Source organism: Engraulis encrasicolus, chromosome 3 (genome assembly GCF_034702125.1).
Source record: "Engraulis encrasicolus isolate BLACKSEA-1 chromosome 3, IST_EnEncr_1.0, whole genome shotgun sequence".
Taxonomy (NCBI): domain Eukaryota; kingdom Metazoa; phylum Chordata; class Actinopteri; order Clupeiformes; family Engraulidae; genus Engraulis; species Engraulis encrasicolus.
Window position 1 is genome coordinate 28,831,128 of NC_085859.1, and position 14,226 is coordinate 28,845,353.

Consider the following 14,226-nt stretch of genomic DNA (forward strand, 5'->3'; position numbering starts at 1 on the left):
AGGCACAGCGGACCACCTCCCTCCCATGGCCCATCCATCTTCCCAGCTGAAACTGTCAGTCTCCTGCTCTAACCTTGACTGCTCTGGGATGTAGTAGTAGGGGTTGGAGCATTAGGGTGGGGGCGCCCTCCCCCCACTACACATACAAACAGGTGCACACACACGCCCGTGCACACACACGCCCGTGCACACACACGCACACTAGGGGTGTGCAAAATAATCGTCATATCGATGCATCGCGGTACTTACTCTCACGATACAATGCATCAATTCATTACAAGGTATCGTGATACTTATTTTCTCAATATACTGCATGGATTCATGACAATTGATCATTTGACAACAATAAAATTCGATTTGCCACGGGTTATTTTGTTCAGTAGAGAATAGGTAATATTTCTGTTGTGATGTAAGCTCTCTCCCAGATGATAGAATGCTTAAATAGAATGAACTGACTTAAGAAAGCTACACAGCAACTGACAAATAAGCTGTATTTTACACATTTACTGAAGTAAATATCGCAATGCATCACAGTAGTACATGAATCGCAATGCATCGTGATAGAATCGCATCGTGGCATGTGTATCGTGATGCGCATCGAATCGTGAACCCTTTGCCAATACCCACCCCTAACGCACACACACGCACACACACACACGCACACACACGCGCACACACACACACACACACTTTACGCCTTTCGAGAACATCCTGTAATCATGTCCCCGTGTGACAGTGTCCTAAGTCACGCCAGTGTACATTACGAGGAGGGAAAACTCTTCCAGCAGGTGTCAAAAGGAGCCCACTTGCCTTGCTTTTAAACGGCCATCTAAATCTGAGGTGAGGGCACTACACTGGGGGTGGGACACACAAACGCTCGTAAGCAGGGAAGCCGAGAGGAGAGGACAAAGGGGTCGGTTGTCCCAGGCCCAGAGAGGAGAGGAGAGGAGAGGAGAGATGGGGCCCAGAATTGAGTTCTCCTTACATTGCATGTATTGGGTGGGGGTGGGGGGGTCCCTTTCAGATGACTTTGTCCCGAGTCTGGACAAAGCTGTGCGCGGCCCTGCTCGCAAGTGCTCCAGGCCCACGGGCCGAGACGAACTAATAACGGATGCGTTGGCAAGACCATTAAGATGATGGAGAGAAGCATCCAGCCAGGGATCTGGACTCTGGAGCGATGGATGATGCTCGTTTCCCCATGACAACAACAGGGTTGCTAAACCACTCCTACTTGACTGTGCCGTGTACAACTACACACTTTGTATTGCTTTGGTAGCTTGGACCAAAAGTATTGCACATTTATTCTAGGGGCTAGATAACAATGTGTTATTTAATATTTTATTACTTGTTAATTTTATTTTTACACTTGGTACACTAGCCTACACAAGCCTACACAGTATGTATACGTAAATGTACAAAAACAAAGTATATTCTGTCTTGCACTTTGATGTCCGTCTCGTCTCGGCCAACTTATGGAAGATGTAATTCCAAATCCTTTTTTTATGTTCAGTGCACCTGAAGAATCTGACAATAAAAGTGACTAGACTAAACCAGGATGAGCAGCACATGGCTATAAGCTATTGACTGGGGTCCTTCCACCGCTGTACATATGCATCTACTGGATACCACATCAGCAGTAATAGCATTACAATAGAGCCCAGTTACAAGAAGAGTCAATTCAAGGACGAGGTTTCCTAATGTAAGGGGAAGTGACATCTGTACATTTGTTTTGCTTTGATTTTTACTGTAAGTGGTCATTGAGTCATGAAAAGATGGATATATTATACATCTGGGATGCACAATGGGCATTTTTCTTTCTTTCTTCTTCATACATTCCACAGCTGACATACAGTATTATGCATTGGTTTTGTTTGACCGGATCTTTCAGTGGCACTTATTGAGGGGGCCTAAATGTGTGTGCCGAAGTGGGGCAAAAATCAATAGCACAATGAGAACAGGGACGTGCCTGTGGGCAGCATAGAGTGGAGATCGTAGGACATGGAAATTAGTAAATGAAAATGAGAGCACATTGTGTACGCAGGCATGCAGACGTGTGCAACATCCTCTGCCCAATGCTTAGCTGTACACCACAAAGTCAACCTTAACTTTGCAGAGACCAGACTTCAACAATGACCAGAAACACACAATGTCTCAAACATGTACAACTGGATGACTCTAGATCAGTGTTTCTCAACTGGGGTGGTACAGCCCCCCAGGGGGCATTGGGGCATTGTGAAGGATACAGTTGAGATAAGAGGTGGCGGTGCTTAATTGTCATTGGGGGCTATAGTCCATTCATTTTTTTTTTTAATGCTAAGGGGGGCGTTGGCAGGCTTATTATGAAGTTAAGTTGGAAGGCTTAGGATGAGGTCCAGGGGGCGTTTGCTCAAAAAAGTTTGAGAAACACTGCTCTAGCCATTCTATTCTCCACAACTTGCACCATGCGTACAATTTACATGTTTTTCTACCTAGTTTTGTTATTAATTTTACTTCCTATATTGCTAATATTGTCCATTGATGAGTGTTGTTGAGCTCTGAACGTGTGGACTGTACACTGTGCTGTAGATAGAACAGACTGTATTATTTTACAGCTAGAGTCCGAAGAAAAGATGATAATTTAAGTCAATAGCCCCCTCTTCTGGATGAATGACCACATTACATTCAAATGCACCAAATCACTTTTATCCAAAGCCACTTAGTTATTTGGGTACAATTATGAAAGCCGAAAGTGAACGCCCCAATAGGAAACTCCATCTCCCATTGTCATTGTGACACAGCACTCCACAGCACACAAGTGAACACTGCACACAACAAAATTGCATTTATGCCTCACCCGTGACGCCCCAAGGAAACAGTGTGGCAGGACGATACCATGCTCAGGGTACCTCAGTCATGGAGGAGGATTGGGGAGAGCACTGGTTAATTACTCCCCCCACCAACCTGGCGGGACGGGAGTCGAACCGGCAACCTTTGGGCAAAAAGTCTGACGCCCTAACCGTTTACCAACTGCCCTCTGGTACTGATTAGGCTACACTCCTTGAATCAGGGTATAGGCATATGGTTCAGAGCAGTGGTTCTTAGCCTGGGGTGCAGTGAAGATTGCAGGGAGTCCGCAGAACTTTGTTTAAGTTGAGGTTGTGACAGAACACGATAATTAGGCCAAATCAAAACCAAATTACGACATGTTTGGGTCCCCATTTAAGTCATTAAAGTATTGTCTCAACCAAGAATCAAGAAAGCAAGAATCACTGTAATTAATCACTTAAATCATTTTTAGTGCGTAAACACATGTAGAAGTTTGGCGGCTTGTCTTAGGCACAGGTAAGGGGGGGCTTTAAGAAAAAAATGTTTAGAACCACTGGTTTAGGAAACCAACCATATACAGTGCCGCCAGTTACTATTGGCACCCTTGAAGTTTAAGTACATTATGGGACATATCTCCAGACAACAAATAATAAGGTCAACCATGATTTGTCTATAGATAGATTGTGGTTGATACAAAATATTAAAAATATCAACAGCATTAAATACTAAACTATGAGAGGGAAAAAATTGAAGATGGTAAAGCTCCCGGGATCACTGGTATTGGCACCCTTTACTGGATACCATTGTGGAAACCTAATTTGACTCAATTATGGTAAATAACATATGGGAACCACATTTGACTAATTGCTTTTGCCCATAGAACATGAATTAAGCAAGGAATTATGGAGCCTGGTTCCTACCAGACCTCCGTGTGTGCTAAAGTTGTGCGGAACTACAGGTCGGGCAAGAGCCAGGCAAGGAATTATGATAATTGTGTTTAAATAGCCACCTGTTACATCTTGTGTGTCTTTCACCAATGTGAAGACAGAGGAGCTGCCTGAGGACACCACAAATGCAATTATTTGCAAAATCAAGACCTCCAAATAATAAAAGGTCATCTCAAAAGACCTTGGTATACCATTTTCAACACTGTGTTGTGTTATTCAGAAATCTGCCAAACATGGAGCTGTAAAGAACATCCTTGGATGTGGGGGGTTGGGGAAGATATTATGATAAAAGTCTTTGAAAGTCGGTGCAAATAATGAAAAAACACAGGGACTAACATCTACAGACCTGACGGTCAACCTTGAACTGTTTTGGGTTGTTTATTTTCAACAAGCACCCCGTGGTAAACACTACACAAAGTAGTGCCTTTTGGTTGTAGACCAAGGCAGACCACATTGCTTAATAAAAGTCATAACAGGGAACACCTGACGGCTGTATAAGAAAATATAGGCCTAGCACAGCCCTTTTAAGAATGTTTTAAGGTCAGATGAAGCAATAGCACAGTTTTTCAGTGACTCACACAAACAGCATGTTTGCATACTCTGCAAGAAAGTCTTTAAGGGAAAGGACAGCCTACCAAAAATCAAGCATGGTGTCCGATCCATAATATTATGTCACCCCATTGTTGCATCAGGTATTGGAGGCTTTGACCGTATCACAGGTATCATGACAGGCATCATGACATGACAGGTATCATCATTTACAGGAAAATGTGTAACCATGGCAAGAACACTTGGTTTGAGTTGAACATCATGTGCACTCCAGCAAGACAAAAACCCAAAGAACTCATCCAAATGCACAGTGGATTGGTTGTAAAATGAAAGAACACAGTCATTGATGAAAACCAAAACCTTCGGAGGCTGTCATTGCTGTCTAATAGAGTGCAATTAGAGTGCCAATATTCCTGGACATGCCCTTTTAAGTGTTTTTGCTTGAAATTACAAAATGCATTTGGAAATAAATACTTGGCAATTCTAGATATCTTATAATGTTCAATTAAAATATCCTGATGGTAAAAGTTGTGTGTTGTGTGGATTCTTCAACTGCTTGTGGTCATTTGCCGTATATGGTTCTGCCACTTTATAGTCGATTCCCTGGATTCACGAGACCGACAGTGAACTTTGAATGAAGGTTCTCCAGATGATTACAAGTCCAAAACAGCAGAGTTGTACCCTTCAGTACGCTGTCTTCTCATTCACTGCCATTCATTTGAGGCTGCTTGTTTTCCCCTACGAGCACTCCGCCCGCTCATTTTGGGTATGCAGGCCAAAGCAGCCGACTGGGTCAATATAGAGGGGATTTTCATTTTGACGAATAGGGCCCAATTTAATTGCAAACATGGCTTTTCACCAGGAGGGGGCCCTGTTACTGAAACTTCAAGTACTAACCCAATTTTTGAAACAGAGTGCCTAAATGGTTCAGTGTCAGCAAAACGTCATATACCCATCACTATCTTAAAGGATTATGCAAACTTTTTGTCATAGAAATTCAGAGACTGGTCCACTCAAACACTACACCTTGGGGTCACCTGTTGGTCTGCATGGTCTGCAGTACTCTTCACATCACATCTGTGATGGGTTTAAATCATAGGCCCCTAAACTGAATTTTCTTGAGTGTCCAGTGAACCATGGAGTGTTGTGTGATCACAATAACAAATTGGAAGCCATGTTCAATGCTCACCACAAAAAACAAATGACTCCCACCACAAGGCCAGGTAAAACAAGTCTGATGCTTACCGAAAAGACAACGTCATACTCATCTCCAGTGCAGCCCTCATCAGCAAGATCCTCAAAGTATTCTGCTAGGGCATCCAAAGTTTCATCTGCTAGTTTTTCATACACGGCTTCTGTAATTTCTCTGTTGAAACAAACAATTTTAATCAGCCACTTCTACAACCTAAAGCTTCCACATCCATGTGATCTAGCTACTGCATTCTTGCATTGAGCTGTGTAGTGTGTGTGTGTGTGTGTGTGTGTGTGTGTGTGTGTGTGTGTGTGTGTGTGTGTGTGTGTGTGTGTGTGTGTGTGTGTGTGTGTGTGTGTGTGTGTGTGTGTGTGTGAGTGAGTGTGTGAGAGTGCAGTCTTGCCCTATTGATAAAGCTGTTGTGACATTCAATGGCAAATTGAATTGATATTTACCTTGACTGTTGTGTATTATCCACCGTGTTGTTGGCTGTGACATGAAAGCACCTTGTCTGTGCTCTGTCAACTTTTTCAGTCTGTGACCCCTATGAGGGCACATAAGACACACATTTTCACAAGTCATCCATTCAACACGAGAATCCCTCAATCATGATGCATTAACGGTGAACGATGCAAATATTCAAAATGTACACAAACAATTCTGTCGCCTTTACCTTCGAGTCAACCCATCTTTTCGTCAACAGCGAAGATAGAACAGTGGTATGGTGGGATGGCGAAGTGTAGGCTGTGCAGCTTGTCACAGGAGAAGCTCCCCGATTCTGTGACAAATTGTGAAAATATGATTATGAAATATAGTCTGCTAGCAAACATTTGATGAACTCATACTACTAACCCTGTCCATCACAAGTTAATGAGGTGCTCTGTTCACACTTTGAGTAGAGCATGCTAACAGGGTGGGCTGTGTGAACAAATAGTGAAAGAGGACATTTTTGGCTACGGTGCGTAACGCAAAGCAATCTTTTTCATTGCTCCATACCATGAAACTTTGTATTCGCCCTAGAGGTCTAGTTGTACCATTGTTGATGGGATGCACATTAAATTGTTCCATAACTTAGCTTACGCGACATGTCAACGTTATCAGTAGCAATGGGCTTCGAGACAGTAACGCTGTTAAATGACACATAGCCTACCTCACTTTGTAGACATCGGCCTCCTTGACGTAACGGTGGTTTCGCAAAAGAAACTAATAAACACTTACAAATACTTTGTTGACATTCCCTGGTCAAACGTATCATGTTTGCACCAGAGGATTTCCACGCCGTGTAATGTCAACTACTGCTGCAGTCCAACCAATCCAACTGTACTCAGGAGCACTTCCATAATCCAAAGCAAAACAATATCGACTCCATCGGCACATTTATTAACATGTCTGTTCAGAAATCACGCATGGTCTCGAGCAGCACCGCGAGACCTCCCTTCAACCCCAACCAACTCTACAGTCATAAGGGTAAATCATCTAATAGAAGAGTCTAGAGTTCTCATTTTTTAAGACAATTAGGACTCCAGGCTCTTCTATTACACGATTTACCTCTTAACTTCACCTGGTTCACTCCTGAGTGACAGCTTCTCAGCGTCTCTGAATCTCAGGCTCTTGATGTTTGAATTTATTTTTTAGGCTATTCCTTTCATAATGAAATTATATAAAGGCCTAATCAAATACTCTGTATGAATGAATAATTTCGGCTTTACAGTTTAGAGTTTATCTTTATTGAACTAAAGAATTTGTCTTATTTCAGATCACAAATTAAGGCAACAATGAATGAATGAGTAAATAAATAAATAAATAAATACATACATACATAAATAAACAAACAAACATCTCATTTTTGAGTAGGCCTCTTAGAATTAATAAATTGTTTGGTCTTCCCTGCTATTTCTCATGATCCATTCTGAGTTTCATTTCTCTATAAGTCACGTGATATTTTGGGCAACATGTGCCTATAAAAAGGCTGGCACTCTCAGACGAAACAGTGAGTCACACACAGTAGCAGCATCTTCAGTAAGGAGTTGCACATTGTGCTGTAGGCCTACACATGTGAGTACAGTTTAAATAGCCTACAAATCTATCTGATACTGATAAAAATAGCTTATCTTGTTTCCTTTTATGTCCTCTAAGATTTAACACCACACTGTAAATGAATGTGAAATGCAGGCCTACTCAGATGTAGGCCTACTGTACCTGAAAACCTAATCGACACTGGATACTTAAGTAGAAGTCTGACTCATTTAAAAATATATAGCTCAAAGCTTCTTGCCAATATCTCTAGCACACCAATCAGTTTCTTGAGAAGGAATAGATGAACGGTGTGTTTGCTTTATGGCTATATAGTTATATTTACTGTATCTTTCATATCAACAAGCCTATCGTAGTATGCCTACTGTATACTCACATAATGTTTGCGGCTATATTTTGAGGATGCAGATGTGCAAATTTACAATAAAGGGTATTTTTGGTAACACATTTTATTATTGTTCTGTTGTAGCCACCACAACATGAGTGACTCATGGGAGCCCAAGGGCACACCAGCACCCATCAAGAAAAAGTAAGCTGGTGTGGTTTCATAAACCTAGTGCAAACGTTCATTTGTCACTACGCCACTGTGTGTAGTAGCCAGATAAACCGGTCCAGATATGTCAGAACGTAAACCTGTGATCACGCACTCAGGCTAGTTAGCCTGTTGACATTACCCATTGTGAAATGTGAATCATGTATAAGTTTTTTGATTGAATCTTAAAATGATGTGGCCAAAATGTTTATAGACCATGTCCATGATCGAAGTGCACTCTTGTAAACAAGGAAAAAAAGAAATCAGAGGGCAAATACACACACACACACACACACACACACACACACACACACACACACACACACACACACACACACACACACACACACACACACACACACACACACACACACACACACACACACACAATACCTCACTTTGCAGATATCGGCCTCCTTGATGTAAGGGGGTTATAACTAAGCTATGTTTCAGTGAAAACAATACTTAGATTTGATAACACATATTTATGTCATGTGTGTATGTACATTATGTGCATGCATATGAAATGTTATTTGTATTTTGATAGGCATCCAAAATATTACAGATTTTAAAATCATGATGTTAGATATTGCATAATCATTGATTACTTGCACTTTGCCCTGCCATAGGTTGAAGGTTAAGCATGTGTCCCCATGTGCTGCACAGAATACATGGTCAATGGATAAATCAATCAAATTTGCACCACATTCTCCATTACCTCCAGCAAAAAGGTAAACTCTATCTAAAAACTGTATATACACATATCATGTTCATGGTTATACAGTATATGTCAGGTGGCAATGGCCAGAAGGATGTGGAGATTTAACAGAAACTCGATAGTGAATGAATGAATGAATGAATGAATGAATGAATGAATGAATGAATGAATGAATGAATGAATGAATGACTTGACCTTAGCACAGAGCCTATTTTACAACCTTACCATTACCAAAATTGTACTGGTTGTCTTAATCTGTTACTTAAGGCTCTCAGTAATATCATAGCAATGCTGTTATGATGCAGTTCAGTATTTTCTGCAAATAGTGAAGGCCTGCCGGCGACCCTGACCAACACATTTCTATCAACCTTTTTTCAGCACATCACCATTGAACACCCAACAGGATGTCCTCAGATGCCCCGTCTGCGCAGGAGTGCTGAAAGACCCGGCATCCATCCCCTGTGGACACACTTACTGCAGGCAGTGCATCACATCCTTCTGGGCTCAGCCTAATCAAGCAGGATACTACACTTGTCCAACGTGCAGGAAACGATTCAGGACACGCCCTGACCTAAACTCAAAAGCACCGATCCCACAACAATCTCAACGAGTTTGCGCTAGTTCAGCCAATGGGCCGACCCCCTGTGATTTCTGCTTGACCCAAAAGGGCAGTGCTGTCAAGTTCTGCGTGACATGCATGGCTTCGTACTGTGAGACACATGTCCGGCAGCACTACACTGTTCCGGTGCTGCAGACACACAGGCTGGTGGAGGCAGTGCCGTTACACCTGGAGCAGGTGATCTGCCTGAGGCACAGCAGGGCACTGGAGATGTTCTGCAGGACAGACGGCGTCTCCGTCTGCAGCCTGTGTGCAGTGCTGGAGCACAGACATCACGACGTCCTGGTTGACATACCTAAGCAGGTTTCACCATGCCACTGGCACTTTATTCTTGCACCTTGTATACAGATCTACACATTTCACTTGACCACTGGTTGTACTTTGTACACTTGTACACTGCTGTGTGTGTGTGTGTGTGTGTGTGTGTGTGTGTGTGTGTGTGTGTGTGTGTGTGTGTGTGTGTGTGTGTGTGTGTGTGTGTGTGTGTGTGTGTGTGTGTGTGTGTGTGTGTGTGTGTGTGTGTGTGTGTGTCTCCTCTGTTGTCTGTGCTGAATGTTGTCCTGGCCCGGACTCCTTGTAGATCTTTATATTTCAACAGGACCTTCTTAGTAAAATAAAGGCCAAATAAAAATCAATAAATGAAAATAGGGCCCTACTGTGGCTTAACGGTAGGGCACTCGTCTACTGTGCAGCCGACCCCGGTTCGAATCCGGCTTGGGGCCTTTGCCGATCCTTCCCCGTCTTTCTCTTCAAAAATGTTTCCTCTCTCTCTCCCTCTCTCAAACTGTCCTGTCGCCAAGTCTTAAATACTAAAAAATAAATAAATAAATGAAAATAGCCTGACTCCTGTAGGCTATAAACTACTGCTGCTGCTGCTGCAACTACAACAACAACTACTACTACTTATAATAATAATGGTAATATTTTTTTAATGAATCTTTATTTCAGACCAAGACATCAAATTGCCCCAGGCCAGGTGCCCCCATGGTAAGGGGCAGACAAACGCCTACTGTGGACGCAGAAATGGAGAACCGTGAGCTGAGAATGAAGAATAAACTACAGCAAGAGGTCATCCTGCAGCACAGGAAAGTTGAAGTCCACCAGAAGAGCAGAGAGGTGAAACGGGATAAGAGGCACAAAGAGGAAATACAGCAAATTGCCCAGAGCATATCTGGTCTTGAGACGTGCAATGCTAAGCTAAAGCGTCATAACAAGAGTCTAATGAAGAAATTGGCCAAGCTGAATAAGTCTTCTCATCAGCCAAGCAGTGACCACCACCCCATAGTACCAGTAGCCAATCATTGCAAAAGACATCCCCTACCAGGTGAGCTGGGAAAGACCCATTCATAAGAAAAATGACTCATCGTTTGAATTTAAAATGTTTAATTCATTTAGATATTATTTTAATTACACTTCACTTGACTGTTGTATGAGAAGCTTTTTCAGTTTAAATTCAGTGCTTGCTTATACCAGAAAGTTGGACCATATTCCAGAGATTGTTATTTTAAAAAAAAAATCTTGACTGATTTTGTTTATCTGCGCTTATTCATCCCCAGCTAGGGTTGTTCTGGACTTGGCCACAGCCCATAGACGACTTATGTTGTCGGAGGACAAAAGAAGTGTGAAGCTGGCGCGGTGTCCCAGGACCTCCTGGAACCGACAGCAGGGATTGGACGGGCGGCCGTTTGTGCTGGGCATGAGGGGCTTCTCCTCGGGGCGCCGCTTCTGGCAGGTTGGGGTGAACAACCGATGGATCATTGGGGTTGCCAGAGCCTCCGCGCAGAGAACTGGCAACGTCACCTTCTACCCCAGTCATGGCTACTGGTGCCTGAGTCGCAGTATGCAGTTTTCAGCTTTGACGACTCCTCCTCTGAAGTGTCTGCCCGAGAGCTCGGTGCCCAGGGAACTGGGTGTTTGTCTGGATGTCGATGAGAGATGGGTGTCTTTTTACAATGCACAGTCCAAGGCTCACATTTATACGTTTACAAACATGGAATTTGGTGATGGAGAGGAAATCTATCCTTTCTTCTCCACACACGATGAAGAGCAAGAGATTAAAATAAGGAAGCAGCCTATGCCACACTGTCCTGTGTTTGTGTCAGATCAAATAACAGTATTGACAGAGGCAGTCACAAGTCCAGATTATGACGAGTAGTCTCTAGTAATGCTAAACTGCTTTTTCCTGTCTCGAAGTCATCTTCAACTTTGTTTAACAATCTTGTCTGAATACACTCTTCTCATTCTGCAAGATGCTATCTGACTGTTAACTAAATAGATTTTCAATAAAATGTGGTTTCAGAGATCACACATGTTTTAGCTGGGTCTCTTAGCGTCCAAAAAGGGCCTAATCGTTACGCGCTGGATAGAAGCACCAAAATCGGTGTAGACCTTCCTTAGGGTGTTCTCCATCAGTTCAGAAGGGGTGCCCCAAATTTCAATGTCATTAAGGTCATTTTTATGGGGTAAATCCAAGATGGCTGCCCAAAACCAGCCAATAGTAGTAAAATGCTGTACTGCCTGGACATACTGGTGTTATGGGCCAATACACCTATTTGTGTGTGATGTATACAAACTGAACTTTGAAAATATGTGCAAAACTTACCATAAAAACAATGTTATATATGTCTTATTTAGATTCAAAAACAGGAAAATCATAAAAACCATGGTCAGAATGAGATCACTCTACAATTGAGAGCTCATTTCTGGGCATTTAGCTATTGAACCAACATTCATTAAGAGTTTTAAAAATTTGCAGTGGGTCATATCTATAACATCCAAAAAGAAAATTGTGGTTAGAAAATTTAGGGGAGAAGAGATAAACCCTTGAACTGGGCCACACATAACTGTCCCAATGTTAGCATGCTAGCATTAGCAGGTTCAGACACTCAGTCTGCTCTTCAGATAAAGATGGCAAACAATAATTTTAATCCCACTTTCACATGCGCGCGCACACACACAAACTACTACTACTTCCTTAGGACCCCCTCAATGATTTAACCCTAGGAGTCCAACTGAAATATATTCATATCAATCAAGTCAATAATACATGTACATATCAAGTGTCAGTGACAGCTGTCAAATGACAAATGTATGCTGATTAATGTTCAGATATGTATATCACAGTCCTAAGTGTACAATGGAGTGATAAGGGCATTTATGCTTAGGAAATTATGAATAATCAATATGCAATACATTATACATACAGTATATTGACAGATACTTTGTTTTAAAAGAGCAAAATGGTAACATGTCTGTTTTTCCATCTACTTTTGGCTTTAATCTAGATGACATGTTGGCTACCTAACCACTTAATTTATTGTTTGATCGTTATTTTTTATTTGTGGGTGTGGTCCTTTGTTTAAAACATGTCTGCCTGCCTTCCCTCTCTCACATAGGCTACTAAAATAGTCTTTCAAAAACTTAAAACAACAGCATGTGGAAATCCTATTGGCTTTGGAGGGCTAACGTCTATAAGACTATACTGTACTCTACTGTATTGCACTGTACTGTACTCTACTATACTGTACTGTACTGTACTGTACTGTACTGTACTGTACTGTAATGTGATATACCGTACTGTACTCTACTGCACCGTGCAGTATGCTACTGTACTGTACTGTACTGTACTAGACTGCACTGTACTGTATGCTACTGTACTGTACTTAACTAGACTCCACCGTACTTTATGCTACTGTACTGTACTGTACTGTACTGCACCGTACTGTATGCTACTGTACTGTACTGCACCGTACTGTATGCTACTGTACTGTACTGTACTGTACTGTACTATACTGCACCGTACTGTATGCTACTGTACTGTACTGCAACCTCTCCTGTACTGACTGGCAAAAGTGAATATGGAAGGCCTTTACTGCGATATTCTAATGTTGGTTGTCAAGGTGGTACTCGGAGAGCTCAATATTTTCTCAGGGGGTACTTCACACAAAAGGTTTGAGAACCACTGATGTAGAGCATTCTGAGGACATGTACAATATTATGCAAAAAGGTGTAGTGGGAATGAGTTATGTTACTGTTACCACTCAAAATCTTGAAGGTTAAAAAAAGTCTTGTGGCATTTTGTTTGGGGAGGCGGGGTATGATCGACTATTCTTCCGCGCAGACTATTTATGTGCTTTGCGTATAAAGAAAATGAGTCCAGGTAATGATTTACTTTCATAGTATATACCATATGAGAAGTGTTGTTCTATATAGATATTTCTCCTATGGGTAAGGGTGGCAAAAGACCTACAGTACATGTTGTCCATCAGCTGTCAGTTTTGATAGCAGTTTAAGTACTCAATGACTACTGAGCTAACTAATACAACTTTTGCAACTAAGTGAGGACTTGTCTGCAAATAAACATTTTTTTTTTTTAATCTCTGTCTTCTTACTCAACATACACTAAGAAATCATTCCCATTTAATTTGAACTGAAGCCATACTGTGGCCTACATGTAGGCCTATATTGAGTAATCTGTAATGCCATTCTAAAGATGACTGAAATGCTCTCACAATATGCACTTGTAAAAATATAGAATTAGGTGATCTTATGGGGTTCTTCATACATATGGAAAGGTCCTGTCCTTTACCCTCTCTCATACAAATAAAATATGTATATCTGTTATAAAAATTAGAGGATGGAGAACCTGCTACCTAGGGCATCTTGCACTGACACTATCCCATTCAAATCGAGCATTAGCAGCAGTCTATTCTCACCATAGTTTTTGTGTTGGCAATGCTCATTTTAATTCAGACCAAGAATCTTCTCAAATCGTTCACAATGTTACATGCTGTCAAGCACGTAAGCACAGACTCACCCATACTTTCACAC

The 14,226-nt window shown here is 41.9% G+C and overlaps 2 protein-coding genes across 3 annotated transcripts in view; one reads left to right on the plus strand and one right to left on the minus strand.

The window, feature by feature from the left end:
• fxn (frataxin) overlaps positions 1-6,858 on the minus strand; it is an 8,988-nt gene extending 2,130 nt beyond the window's left edge. The window contains exons 1-4 of the mRNA XM_063195153.1: positions 6,644-6,858; positions 6,167-6,271; positions 5,949-6,037; positions 5,547-5,667 (exon numbers count right to left, since the gene is read on the minus strand). Of these exons, the coding sequence (XP_063051223.1) occupies positions 5,547-5,667; positions 5,949-6,037; positions 6,167-6,271; positions 6,644-6,748 (420 nt within the window). The 5' untranslated portion in view covers positions 6,749-6,858. The remainder of the gene's footprint in view (positions 1-5,546; positions 5,668-5,948; positions 6,038-6,166; positions 6,272-6,643) is intronic.
• A 635-nt stretch (positions 6,859-7,493) lies between these two features.
• On the plus strand, positions 7,494-11,701 carry LOC134445329 (E3 ubiquitin-protein ligase TRIM39-like). 2 transcript variants are annotated; one of them, XM_063194414.1, is made up of 6 exons: positions 7,494-7,548; positions 7,997-8,056; positions 8,689-8,790; positions 9,156-9,699; positions 10,345-10,720; positions 10,953-11,701. In XM_063194414.1, exons 2-6 carry the CDS (start codon positions 8,007-8,009, stop codon positions 11,549-11,551), a joined length of 1,671 nt encoding a protein of 556 aa, XP_063050484.1. In that variant the 5' UTR covers positions 7,494-7,548; positions 7,997-8,006; the 3' UTR covers positions 11,552-11,701. The 2 variants fall into 2 exon arrangements, with proteins under 2 accessions (XP_063050484.1, XP_063050485.1); XM_063194415.1 differs by lacking the exon at positions 7,997-8,056 and having other exon boundaries at positions 7,508-7,548.
• The last annotated feature ends 2,525 nt before the right edge of the window (positions 11,702-14,226 follow it).

Excerpts from the sequence above, each read along its gene's own strand:
- LOC134445329 (XM_063194414.1), top strand. The coding sequence starts at position 8,007 with ATGAGTGACTCATGGGAGCCCAAGGGCACACCAGCACCCATCAAGAAA. Across the intron at positions 8,791-9,155 it reads CCATTACCTCCAGCAAAAAG|CACATCACCATTGAACACCC; the intron begins GTAAACTCTATC and ends ACCTTTTTTCAG. Across the intron at positions 10,721-10,952 it reads CAAAAGACATCCCCTACCAG|CTAGGGTTGTTCTGGACTTG; the intron begins GTGAGCTGGGAA and ends ATTCATCCCCAG.